General features: G+C 68.7%; 1 protein-coding gene across 5 annotated transcripts in view; it reads left to right on the top strand.

The window, feature by feature from the left end:
* Positions 1-9,948, top strand: part of DNMT3A (DNA methyltransferase 3 alpha) — a 38,338-nt gene extending 28,390 nt beyond the window's left edge. For all 5 annotated transcript variants that reach the window (XM_086743774.1, XM_086743773.1, XM_086743778.1 and 2 more), the window contains 17 exons: positions 796-1,008; positions 1,092-1,250; positions 1,359-1,466; positions 1,888-2,044; positions 2,180-2,329; positions 2,569-2,613; positions 2,860-2,939; positions 3,060-3,172; positions 4,988-5,171; positions 5,258-5,342; positions 5,656-5,801; positions 6,050-6,140; positions 6,223-6,371; positions 6,461-6,546; positions 6,839-6,908; positions 7,066-7,184; positions 7,265-9,948. In XM_086743774.1, coding sequence (XP_086599900.1) covers positions 796-1,008; positions 1,092-1,250; positions 1,359-1,466; positions 1,888-2,044; positions 2,180-2,329; positions 2,569-2,613; positions 2,860-2,939; positions 3,060-3,172; positions 4,988-5,171; positions 5,258-5,342; positions 5,656-5,801; positions 6,050-6,140; positions 6,223-6,371; positions 6,461-6,546; positions 6,839-6,908; positions 7,066-7,184; positions 7,265-7,406 — 2,097 coding nt within the window. In that variant the 3' untranslated portion in view covers positions 7,407-9,948. The remainder of the gene's footprint in view (positions 1-795; positions 1,009-1,091; positions 1,251-1,358; positions 1,467-1,887; positions 2,045-2,179; positions 2,330-2,568; positions 2,614-2,859; positions 2,940-3,059; positions 3,173-4,987; positions 5,172-5,257; positions 5,343-5,655; positions 5,802-6,049; positions 6,141-6,222; positions 6,372-6,460; positions 6,547-6,838; positions 6,909-7,065; positions 7,185-7,264) is intronic.
* Positions 9,949-13,030: the final 3,082 nt, after the last annotated feature.

Raw genomic sequence — 13,030 nt, 5'->3', positions numbered from 1 at the left:
GGGACAGGCACCCCCCTGGGACAGGGCTTGGGCTGGGAATGGGGGACCTGGCGTGGCAGCAAGGCGTTGGGGAACGGGGTAGGATGGGGGATATGGGGTGGGATTGGGGTAGGGGTGGAGATGGGGTGAGACTGGGGTGGGATTAGGATGGGGATGGGGATGGGATTGAGATTGGGATTGGGATAGAGATGGGATGGGGATGAAGATAAGCATGTGATAGGGATGAGGTTGGGATTGGGATGGGATGGGATTAGGATGGGGATGGGATTGAGATTGGGATTGGGATGCGGTGGGATTGGGATGAGGATAGAGATGGGATGGGGATGAGGATGGGCGTGTGATGGGGATGAGGTTGGGATTAGGATGGGATGGGATTGGGGCTGGGATTGGGATTGAGACTGAGACGGGATTGGAGTTGGGACTGGAATTGGGATTGTGGTGGGACGGGGATGGGGACGGGGACGGGGACGGGACAGGATGGCGCGCAGAGCTGGCGCCGTTGCTGCGCTGGCATCACTGGGGGGCAGGGCCCTGGGGACGCCCCCGTGGGGAAGCCAGGCTGGGAGCAGGGACAGCCCCGGGGGGGCAGCTGCCACCCCCTCCCCCCGGAGCCGCCCCGAGCCGTCCCCTCCCCGAGCCATCCCCTCCCCAGCGCCGAGGGAAACGGAGGCACGGCGACGCGGCAGCGGTGGCGGGGGGCGGCAGGGCAGAGCGGGGGTCCAGGCGAGCCCGCAGAGCCCGCCGTGGGGGGGGGCTGCGCCCCGCCCTGAGCGCCGCGTGTCCGCCCCCGCCCAGGCGGAGAAGAAGGCGAAGGTGATCGCCGTGATGAACGTGGTGGAGGAGACGCCGCGGGCAGAGCCGCAGAAGGAGGAGGAGGCCAGCCCCCCCGCCTCGCAGCAGCCCACCGACCCCGCCTCGCCCAACGTGGCCACCACGCCCGAGCCCGTGGTGGCCGACGCCGTCGACAAGAACACCTCCAAGTCGGCCGACGATGAGCCCGAGTACGAGGTGAGGGCCGGGCCGGCCGGGGAACGGGGCGGGCGTTTGCGGGCGCCCCCTCCCCACCGGCCTCTGACGTGCTCCCGGCGCAGGACGGCCGGGGTTTCGGCATCGGCGAGCTGGTGTGGGGCAAGCTGCGCGGCTTCTCCTGGTGGCCCGGGCGCATCGTGTCCTGGTGGATGACGGGCCGGAGCCGCGCGGCCGAGGGCACCCGCTGGGTGATGTGGTTCGGCGACGGCAAGTTCTCGGTGGTAAGTGGCACCCGTGGCGGGGTGAGGGGGGGATCCGGGCGGCCCCCCGCTCCGTCCCCCCCCGGCTCACGGCCCCGTCCCCCCCCGGCTCACGGCCCCGTCCCGCAGGTCTGCGTGGAGAAGCTCCTGCCGCTCAGCTCCTTCGCCAGCGCCTTCCACCAGGCCACCTACAACAAGCAGCCCATGTACCGCAAAGCCATCTACGAGGTGCTGCAGGTGAGCGCTGCGGGGGCCCGGCTGCGGGGGGGCGCCCGGCCCCCGCCCCAGGGGGGTGGGGGGACGCCGTGGGTCAGGGTGCGTGGGAACGGGCAGCCGCCCCGCGGGGGTCCGGCCCTGGGATGGGGATCTGCGCCTAGCAGCGGCCTGGGGGGCACAGGGCCTCTTTTAAGGGTGAGGGGGGTCTAGGGGCGCCCCAAGGAGATTTCGGGGGTCTCTTGCCCCAGCCCTGTGGGAGGCTGGGGTCGCTGGGGAGCCCTGTGGGGTGATGCTGGGGGCTCCTCTCGGCAGCGCTGGGGGTTTTGTGGGGCGCTGGGGAGGGGTCTGACCGTCCGGGTCCCGTTGGGGCTGGGCGATGTGGGCGCAGCCGGGGGATGGGGGGGTGGGTGGGTGACGGCCAGGCCTGCGGCTGCGCTGGCAGGTGGCGAGCAGCCGAGCGGGGAAGATCTTCCCGGCGTGCCCCGAGAACGACGAGACCGACACCTCCAAGGTGGTGGAGATCCAGAACAAGCAGATGATCGAGTGGGCGCTGGGCGGCTTCCAGCCCTCCGGCCCCAAGGGCCTGGAGCCCCCCGAAGGTGAGCGCGGCGGCTCCGGCGTCCCCGGGGGGGCTGCGGGCCGGGGCAGAGGAAGCGCCGTGGGGCTGGCGGGTCCCCCCGTGGGGCGCGGGGTCCCCGGGACCCCGCCGACGGGACGCTGTGCTCCCCTTGCAGAGGAGCGAAACCCCTACAAAGAAGTTTACACGGAGATGTGGGTAGAGCCGGAAGCGGCCGCCTACGCACCGCCCCCGCCCGCCAAAAAACCCAGGAAAAGCACAACGGAGAAGCCCAAGGTCAAGGAGATCATCGACGAGCGCACCCGAGGTACCGCCCGGGGAACTGGGGCGCCCCCGCGCCCACCCCCTCCACAGGGGTCTGCTCGGCCACGACCCTGCCGGGGCTTGGTCCCGGTGCCGGGGGGCCGTGCTCGCCGGGGGGGCTGCGGGGTGGGAGCTGCTCTGGGCCAGGTCGTTCCCGTCGGGGACCTTCCCTCCCGGGGGTCGCCCCCTTCGCGGAGGAGTCCCGGCAGGACCCCCCGGCCCGACACCTCTCTCCCTCCGCAGAGCGACTCGTGTACGAGGTGCGGCAGAAATGCAGGAACATCGAAGGTGAGCGCGGGGCGGCGCCCGGCACGGGCTGGGGTGCGTGCTGCCCCCGGGGGCGCAGCTGGGGTCCCTCCTGGGCCGGGCACCGGCTCTGGCTGCAGAGGGGGCTCGGAGGGGCGGGGGGGGCCCATCCCTCGGCAGCAGCCGTGGCGGTGGGCTGCCCCGGACGGTGACGGGGACCCCGGGGACGTGGTGCGGGGCGCCGGGCGCAGCAGGGCCTGGGCTGACGCCCCCTCTCCCGCTCCCCAGACATCTGCATCTCCTGCGGGAGCCTCAACGTCACCCTGGAGCACCCTCTCTTCATCGGAGGAATGTGCCAAAACTGCAAGGTACGGGATGGCGCGGGCAGCCCCGCTGCGCTCGCGGGGCGCCTGGCCTCGCGGCGGCGTCCCCACGTCCCCGGCGCGGGGCTCGGGCCGCGCCGCGCTCACGCCTCGGCTGTCCCGCAGAACTGCTTCTTGGAGTGCGCCTACCAGTACGATGACGACGGCTACCAGTCCTACTGCACCATCTGCTGCGGCGGCCGCGAGGTGCTCATGTGCGGCAACAACAACTGCTGCAGGTCGGGGGCCACCAGCCCAGCGTGGGGCCGGAAGTTTTGGGGGTGCCATGATCCTGGCACGGAGCTAGGAGGGTTTGGGGATGCCGCCGTCCCGGCGTGGGGCTGGGACATTTTGGGGATGCCGCCGTCCCGGCGTGGGGCTGGGACATTTTGGGGATGCCGTCGTCCCGGCGTGGGGCTGGGACATTTTGGGGATGCCGCCGTCCCGGCGTGGAGCTGGGACATTTTGGGGATGCCGCCGTCCCGGCGTGGGGCTGGGACATTTTGGGGATGCCGCCATCCCGGCGTGGGGCTCGGACATTTTGGGGATGCCGCCGTCCCGGCGTGGGGCTCGGACATTTTGGGGATGCTGCCGTCCCGGCGTGGGGCTCGGACATTTTGGGGATGCCATCGTCCCGGCGTGGGGCTGGGACATTTTGGGGATGCCGCCGTCCCGGCGTGGGGCTGAGGAGGTTTCGTTCAGCGATGCCGTGATCCCGGCGCGGGGTTTTGGTTTTCAGGATGCTGCTGTCCTGGCTGGGGAGGTTTTGGTGATGCCGTGATCCCAGCGCGGGGCTGAGGGTGTTTCTGTGATGCCGCGATCCTGGTGTGGGGCTGGGAGGGTTTTACTGGTGTCACGATCCCGGCACGGGGCTGGGAGGTTCTGGAGGTGCCGCCGTCCCGGCGTGGGGCTGCGCAGGTTTCGGTGATGCCGCAGTCCTGGCGTGGGGCTGTGGAGCTTTTGGTGCTACCACGATCCTGCCGTGGGGTTTTGGTGATGCCAGTCCTGGTGCGGGGCTGGGTTTTGGTGATGCCTCAGCCCTGGCGCGGGGCTGGGCAGGTTTGGTGACGCCGGGCCGCGTTTGCGGCTGGGCAGGTTTGGTGACGCCGGGCCGGGTTTGCGGCTGGGCAGGTTTGGTGACGCCGGGCCGGGTTTGCGGCTGGGCAGGTTTGGTGACGCCGGGCTGGGTTTGCGGCTGGGCAGGTTTGGTGATTCCACAGTCTGCTGTGGAGCTGGGCAGGGTTTGGTGGTGCCCCAGCCGTGGCATGGCAGTTTGGTGATGCCCGTCCTGGTGTGGGACTGGGGCAGTTTGGTGATGCCACGGTCTCGGTGCGGGGCTGGGGATGGTTTGATGGTGCCCCAGTCCTGGCGAGGGACTGGGAGGTTTTGGGGATGCCACTGTCCTGGTACGGGGGTGGGAAGCTTTCAGTGATGCCGCTGTCCTGGCGTGGGGCTGGGACATTTTGGGGATGCCGCTGTCCTGGCACGGGGCTGGGACGTTTTGGGAATGCCGCTGTCCTGGCACGGGGCTGGGACATTTTGGGGATGCCGCTGTCCTGGCACGGGGCTGGGGAGGTTTTGGGGATGCCGCTGTCCTGGCACGGGGCTGGGACGTTTTGGGAATGCCGCTGTCCTGGCACGGGGCTGGGAGGTTTAGGGGGTGCTGCCGTCCCGGTATGGGGCTGAGGAGGTTTCTGTGGTGCCACGATCCTGCCGTGGGGTGTTGGTGATTCCAGTCCTGGTGTGGGGCTGGCAGGCCCCGGCTGTGCAGGGGGCTGGCAGGTTTCGGTGATGCCGCGGGTCCCGGCTGTGCACGGGGCTGGCGCAAGTTGGGCAGCGCAGCAGGTGCCGGTGTGGGGCTGCTGATCCCGGGGTGCCCACCGGCTGCCGAGGGGCACGGCCGCGGCCTGGCCTTGCTCCCGCTGGCACGGGGCCGTGCCGGGGACGCCGTCCCCACCGCCGCCCGCTCTCCCCCCCCGGCGTCCCATAGCTGGGATGGTGCCGGGGGGCGCCGGGCCCGGCCCCCCCGCTGACGCCGCTCCCGGCCCCCGCAGGTGCTTCTGCGTGGAGTGCGTGGACCTGCTGGTGGGCCCGGGCGCGGCGCAGGCGGCCATCAAGGAGGACCCCTGGAACTGCTACATGTGCGGCCATAAGGGCGTCTACGGGCTGCTGCGGCGGCGGGAGGACTGGCCCTCGCGCCTCCAGATGTTCTTCGCCAACAACCACGACCAGGAGTTTGTGAGTGCCCCCGCGGCGCGACCCCCCGGCCCGGCGGGGCTCCCCGCCGCCCCCGCGGCCCCCTGACGCCGGCCCCTGGCTTTCAGGACCCGCCGAAGGTGTACCCGCCGGTGCCGGCCGAGAAGAGGAAGCCCATCCGGGTGCTGTCGCTCTTCGATGGCATCGCCACAGGTGGGTGGCGGGCCCCGGTCTGGCAGCCCCCTGGGCACGTTTGGGACTGGTGCAGGGGGCAGGAGGGAGTGGGGTGAGCTGCCTGCCCACACCCCACAGCTGTGGGGGTCCCGCGCCCAGCGGGTGGGCAGGCACGCTGGCCGGGGGACCCCCGGCCGGGCATTCCCGTGGGTGGTCCCTGGGGATCCACGCTGGCGGGTACAAGGGGAGGGGGCTGGCACGGGACGGCGGTGCTGGCAGGGTGGGCCGGGGCGGCACCGGGGCGGGGGGCCCGTTTTCGGCGCCCCGCCCACCCCAGCCGCGCTCCCCGCAGGCCTGCTGGTGCTGAAGGACCTGGGCATCCAGGTGGACCGCTACATCGCCTCCGAGGTGTGCGAGGACTCCATCACCGTGGGCATGGTCAGGCACCAGGGCAAGATCATGTACGTCGGGGACGTCCGCAACGTCACCCAGAAACACGTACGTCCTGCCGGCCGCCCCCGCGGCGCCCCCTCCCCGCGGGACCCCCGAAGCGCCCCGGCGCTCGGCCCCGCGTCCGGTCCCTTGTCCCACGTCTCCCCGCGCGCTGGGCTTCAGCGGCCTCGCCGTCCTGCCGGGGAGCTGGGCTGCCCCCCGCCCCCCCGTGCACCCAGGCCGGCGTCCCCGCGCCGGCGGCAGCGTCCTCCCGGGCGCCCGGCTCAGCGGGGTCTCGTCTCTCCCCCTTGCAGATACAGGAGTGGGGGCCCTTCGACCTGGTGATCGGGGGGAGCCCCTGCAACGACCTCTCCATCGTCAACCCGGCCAGGAAGGGGCTGTACGGTAAGCGTCTCCCCGCCGCGCCGCGCTGCCCCCGCCGCCGGTGCCTCGCCACTGAGCGCGCCCCTCGCTCTGTCCTGCGCAGAGGGCACCGGGCGGCTCTTCTTTGAGTTCTACCGCCTGCTGCACGAAGCGCGGCCCAAGGAGGGCGACGACCGGCCCTTCTTCTGGCTCTTCGAGAACGTGGTGGCCATGGGGGTGAGCGACAAGAGGGACATCTCGCGCTTCCTGGAGGTGAGCGCCGGGGGGACGCCGCTCTGCGGCCCCCGGGACCCCGCGGCGGGCTGCTGAGCCCCGCCGACGCCTCGCCCCTCTTCCCGCAGTCCAACCCCGTCATGATCGATGCCAAAGAGGTGTCTGCGGCGCACAGGGCGCGGTACTTCTGGGGGAACCTTCCCGGGATGAACAGGTGGGTGAGCGTGCCCCGCGGAGCCCCTGCTCCGGCGACGGGGGGACGGAGGGCGCTGCCGGGGGCTGCGGGAAGGGCCGGACCCCTGTGTCCTGCCCCAGCGCGGCCGCGGAACCGCGGCGGGTGGCCACGGGCAGGCAGGGGACCGGCTCCTCGCCGTCACCTGCTGCAGCACCCCCGAACTAGCCGCGGCCGCCCACCGCTCCCCACAAACCGCAGCCGCAGAGCTGCCCCTGCCCACAGCGTGGCCGTGGCGCTGCCACCCCGCGCCCACCCGCGCTCTCTCCCCCAGGCCGCTCGCGTCCACAGTCAACGATAAGCTGGAGCTGCAGGAGTGCCTGGAGCACGGCAGGATAGCCAAGGTCAGCGCGGCACGCGGGAGCGGGGACGGGGACAGCGCGGGGGGTCTCGGGCCGCGGGGAGCAGGGGGCGCGCGGGGCGGAGGGGGCCGCGGCGGTGCCAGCGGGGCGGGGGGCCGCAGCCCGGCCCCCCCGCGTGACGAGGCTGTGCCCCTTGCAGTTCAGCAAAGTGCGAACCATCACCACGCGCTCCAACTCCATCAAGCAGGGCAAGGACCAGCACTTCCCCGTCTTCATGAACGAGAAGGAGGACATCCTGTGGTGCACGGAGATGGAGAGGTAGCGCGGCCGGGCGCGGGGCTGCGCGGGGCGCGGCGGGGCGGCGGCGGCGGCGGCCCCCTGACCCCCTGTCCCCGCAGGGTCTTCGGCTTCCCGGTGCATTACACGGACGTGTCCAACATGAGCCGCCTGGCCCGGCAGAGACTGCTCGGCAGATCCTGGAGCGTGCCGGTGATCCGCCACCTCTTCGCTCCGCTGAAGGAATACTTTGCCTGCGTTTAAGAGAGACGGGCGGGAACTGGTGACACGAGTGAGTCAGAAACAAAACCATCCACGCCAAGAGAAGTGAAAACGCGGAAAGAGAGAAGAGTCAGCACCCAGAAGAGAGACGGGATTTCGCAGCCCGACGGGAACCCGGCACACGTCTCCCCCGAGCGAAAGGGTTCGGTGTCCTCTCCTGAATTTCCAATGTTCAGCTTTTAGCCTATTTAAAAAAAAACCAACACAAAAAAACCGACGAAAACATCAAAAAAAAGCAAAAGCAAAACCGAAACAAAACCGAAAAACAAAAAAACCAAAACCTTTTTTTTTTTTTTTGGGTAACCTTTTAATTTCCCGCTCTCTTCTGGCTGGGTTTTTCTGTTGGTTTGGTTTCCGCTTCTCGGAGCAGCGGGCGAGACGAGTCGCGTCGCGTCGCCGGCTCTGCTCTGGGAGGAGGGGACCGGCCGCGGGAAAGCCCAGCCGGGAGAGGCGGAGGCGAAGGAGAAGCCGCTCCGTCCGCGCCCGGCTCGCGGCCCGGCCGGCCGGGGAAGGGGCGCGCGAGGCGGCAGGGAGGCGCTCGGCCGGCTCCGCGACGCCCGGCGCCCGAGCCTCACTCCGTTCCAGCAGCACCGTTCCGCGGTGCCAGAGCCGCGCGGCGGGCAGGGAAGCCGAACACACACACCACAACACACACCTTTTCTACAGTATTTTGGGTGCCTACCACACGGGAAACCTTGAAGAAAGCAAATCCTAGAAGCCGCTGTTACCTCTTGTTTACAGTTTATATATATATGATAGATATGAGATATAGATATATATATATATAAAAGGTACTGTTACTACTGTACAACCTGACTTCATAATGGTGCTTTTCAACAGCGGGGTGAGTCGAGACATCAGCTTCCACGGTGCCTTACGTGCCGGGCCTTTCCCAGCCAGCGGCGCGGGCCGGGGCCGGGGCGGCGGCCGGGGGAAGCGTCTCCATCCCGAGTCATGCAATAACCTTTTTCTGTCCTAAAAGGAAGCGCCTCCCTCGGCGGCGGGGGCCGCCCGGCCCCGCCCGCGCCGCCCGCACAAACGTACTGGTGCTCTTCTGCGTACGTGGCGTCCTCGGCCGGGCCGGTGCCGGCCGTCCCCCGCCCCGACCCGGCGGCGGCGGCGGGACGCCGCCCGCCCGCAGGTGCTGTGAATTCGGGCTCTGGCCGAAAGCCGTGGCGGTGCCGCGCTGGCGGGGCCGGGAGGCAGGCAAAGGAGCGAGCGCGGGACGGAGCGGTGCCGGAGCGTGGCTGGGACGCTTCCGGCGCGGGACGGGGACGGCTGCGGGTCCCCACACCCTGGTGCTACATCCGCGGGGCCGGGCTGGCGGGCAGGAGGGCGATGCCCCGGCGAGCCGGGACGGGACCCCGGCGCCGCCCGCCGCGTCGCCTTGTGCGGCTGGGGGCATCGCTCCTCTGTCCGAGCGTGGTTACGGAGCGGCTGCGTGGTGCACGGTGGTGTCGGTGTCGGTGTTGGTGTCCGGCCGCAGCGGGCCGGGAGCCGCGGTGGTTTGGCGGTGCGGAGGTTGGCCGCGGCGCGGGCAGGGCGCAGGCGGGACGCGGCAGGTGCTGGCTTTGCTGTGGATGGTGCTACTCGTCTGGCAGCTGCGGGGGCCGCCGGGACGGCCGGGTCCTGTGCCAGGGACTGGTGCTACGGCGCGGGGGTCTGCGGCCCCGTCGCCGGCTCTCCTCTAACTGTGAAAGGTGCCGGGGCCGCGGGGGCCGCCGGCCGCTCGGTGCGGGGTGCTGGCTAATTGGCAGCGAGCCGCGCCGGCGGCCCCGGGGTGCTGAGAGGTGCTGGGACCCATGGCGGCGGGGGCTGGCGGGGGCGGCCGCCCCCCTCCCCACCGCGCCTGGTGCTACCGGGGGTTCGGGAGCCCCTCTGTCGGTGCGGCGGCGCGGGGAGCTGAGCCGGCGCGGGGCGGCTGCGGCGCGGGCCGCGGGGCCCGGCTCTGCCGGGCGGTCGGGGAGGCGAGGCGGCGTGCGGGCCTCCGGCTCTGGGCGCCGAGCCGCCGTTGCGGGCTCCGGCTTTGCCCCGGGGCGGGGTCCTGCGCGCCCTCGCGGCGCCGGGCGCAGGTGCTGTGCGGCCCTGCAGCATCGTCTGCAAATCCAACGCGGCCCTGCAACGTTGCATGCCGGTCCCGCACGGCTCCGCGGCGCCGGGTGCAGGTGCCGCCTGGCTCTGCGGCGCTGTTGGCGGGTCCTGCGTGGCTCTGCAGTGTTGCATGCAAGTGACGCATGGCCCTGCAGCATCGCACGTGAGTCGTGCATGGCCCTGCAGCGCTGTTGGCAGGCCCTGCACGGCTCTGCGGCATCGCACGCGAGTCTCGCACGGCGCTGCAGCACTGTCTGCAGGCCCTGCGTGGCTCCGCAGCATGGGGTGCAGGTGCTGCGTGGCCAGGCAGCCACGAGCGTGAATCCCGCAGGGCGCCGTCGGCCAGTCGTGCACGGCGCTGCGGCACTGCCTGCAGGCCCTGCACGCTGCTGCAGCTCCCGGCGCGCCTCTCGCATGGGACTGCATCGCCGGGTGCTGGTCCGGCACGGCCCGCAGCCCCGGGTGCGAGCGCCGCGCGGCCCTGCGGCGCTAGGTGCTAGTGCCGCACGATGCTGCGGCACCGCCGCACGGCCCTGCAGCGCCGGCTGCAAATGCCTGCGGCGACGGATGCGGATCCCGCATCCCGGCAGGGTCTGGGGTCCCGGCGGACCCCGCCGCGCTGCGCCGCGCCGGCCCTGCAGCGCTTCCCTGGGCCCCTCGTGGCCCCGCGGGGCCGGCGCGCTGCAGCGGTGGTGCAGCGCGGGCGGCTCCGGCACCCGCTCCCAGCGCCCGCAGCTGGGACATGCGGGCCGGCGCCGCAGCCGGCGCCGGCGGGAAGCGGTTCCCGTGGCGGCACAACTGGAAGGGCGCCGGGCTCGGCTCGGCGGTGGGGCCGTGGGGACGCCTGGGGAAAGAGTTCAGTTTTTAACGTACCCGACTCACATCTTTTTTTAAAACAAACAGACAAATTTTGTTGCACAGCCCTGGATGAAACCGTAGAAACAAAAAATAAAAATAAAACAGCCTAAATTCCTTAAGATCCGCCGAGGGAGTAGGTGACAAACACGGTGCTAAAACATTTTATTAAAAATATATATTGTTAAATTAAGTCTGCTGTCTGGACAATGACTGTTTGTTTTGTTTTCTTGTAGTGGAGTTTCAAAGAGCACTATTATTTTACTCTTATATATTATTATTAAAAAAAAAACAAAAAAGAAAAAGGCATTTTAACTTTGTACTTGAAAACTAAGCGAGAGATTTCATGTGTTTTAGCCTAGACATTGAAGTAGCTGACGCTTCGCTGTGTGTGGGGAACCATGTACGCGCGCGCGGCAGCAGCGCGCCCTCGCCGCCCCCCTCCCCGACGATTTGGCTCGGCCCGCGCCCCACCGCCACATTCCCGCAGCGCCGCGCCGCGCCCGCCCGGCGGCCCAGCTGCTCCCCGCCCCCCTTCATTTTCTACTTTTCTCTCTCTCTCGGTTCGTCCCTTCTGTTTTTTGTTGGTTTGTTTTTTTAGGGTCGCTTCTCTATTTATTGCCGCTGAATACTGTGCATTTCACCGTATGGTTCTGGCCCGCGGGCTCGCCGGCACTGTTGTATCTGTGTAAGTATTGCTCGTGACATAGCTGTTCTGAACTAATTAAAGGTCAATGCGTGCAGCAGATGTAGAAAGTCTGTCCGTTCCGCTTCCATCCCATCCTCCTTTTTATTTTTTTTTTTTCCTTTGGTGCCCAGAAGAGTATAATACAGACGAGCTCCTTTCTAATGTACTTGTGCTGGAGAACACTTGAATAAATGTACTGTTTTTGTGCAAAAAAAAAAAAGGAAAAAAAGAGGAAAAAAAAAAGAGAAAAAAAAAAAAAACCTCCCTGTGATCCTGTGCTCTGTGCCCTCGGCGTCGCGGGCGCTGGGGTCCCGATGGGCGGTGGGGTCCCGGGGGGCGACGAGACCCCAGCGTGGGTGCTGGGGTCTGGGTAGTGGTGGGGTCCCAACGGGCAGGGGAGTCCCTGTGGGTGGTGGGACCCCAGTCTGGGTGGGGAGACCCTGCCCTGATGGGTCCCAGTGGCTGCGAGGGTCCCAGTGGGCAGTGGGATCCAGGCAATGGTGGGGTCCCAGTCCCGGGTGTGGGGGGCCCATGGGCAGGGCACTGGGGGCTTTGTTCATGCAGCACTGGGGTGTGGGGGTGCGGGACCCCCAGGAAAGTGGGACCCCACAACTGCCCCACGAGCTGCGGGGTGAGGAAGCCACCCTGCGCAGCTCCTGCCTCAGTTTCCCCTCCGGCTGGGCGGTGCTGGGTGCGTGGCGGGGCCCTGGGGTGGTGGGGTCCCAGGCGTGGACCCTGGGGGGGTGGGGCCGCGGGGATGGGGTGGTGGCAGGAATGGGCCGCGGGGACACTGGGGTGGGATGGGGATGGGGATGGGATGGGATGGGGTGGGATGGGGTGGGATGGGATGGGGTGGGATGGGGTGGGATGGGAGGGGGTGGAGATGGGATGGGATGGGGATGGGATGGGAGGGGGTGGGATGGGATGGGATGGGATGGGATGGGATGGGGATGGGATGGGGTGGGATGGGGTGGGATGGGATGGGGTGGGATGGGGTGGGATGGGAGGGGGTGGAGATGGGATGGGATGGGATGGGGATGGGATGGGATGGGATGGGATGGGATGGGATGGGGATGGGATGGGGTGGGATGGGATGGGATGGGGATGGGATGGTGATGGGGATGGGATGGGATGGGATGGGATGGGGATGGGATGGGAGGGGGTGGGATGGGATGGGGTGGAGATGGGGTGGGATGGGGTGGGATGGGATTGGGATGGGATGGGGATGGGATGGGGTGGGATGGGATGGGAGGGGGTGGAGATGGGATGGGATGGGGATGGGATGGGAGGGGGTGGGATGGGAGGGGGTGGAGATGGGATGGGATGGGGATGGGATGGGAGGGGGTGGGATGGGATGGGGTGGAGATGGGGTGGGATGGGGTGGGGTGGGATGGGATTGGGATGGGATGGGGATGGGATGGGGTGGGATGGGATGGGGATGGGATGGGATGGGGTGGGATGGGATGGTGATGGGGATGGGATGGGATGGGGATGGGATGGGATGGGGATGGGATGGGATGGGGTGGGATGGGATGGTGATGGGGATGGGATGGGGTGGGGTGGGATGGGATTGGGATGGGATGGGGATGGGATGGGGTGGGATGGGATGGGGATGGGATGGGATGGTGATGGGGATGGGATGGGGTGGGATGGGATGGGGTGGGATGGGATGGTGATGGGGATGGGATGGGGTGGGATGGGGTGGGGTGGGGGATGGGATGGGGATGGGATGGGGATGGGATGGGGATGGGATGGGATGGGATGGGAGGGGATGGGATGGGATGGGGTGGGATGGTGATGGGGTGGGATGGGGTGGGGTGGGATGGGATGGGGATGGGGTGGGGATGGGATGGGATGGGGATGGGATGGGATGGGGATGGGGATGGGATGGGATTGGGATGGGATGGGGATGGGATGGGATGGGGTGGGATGGGATGGTGATGGGGATGGGATGGGGTGGGGTGGGATGGGA

This window comes from Chlamydotis macqueenii, chromosome 3 (assembly GCF_036417535.1).
Source record: "Chlamydotis macqueenii isolate bChlMac1 chromosome 3, bChlMac1.mat, whole genome shotgun sequence".
Lineage (NCBI taxonomy): Eukaryota > Metazoa > Chordata > Aves > Otidiformes > Otididae > Chlamydotis > Chlamydotis macqueenii.
Note: the sequence above shows the minus strand (reverse complement) of the source record. Positions and strands in the feature narration are given on the sequence as shown.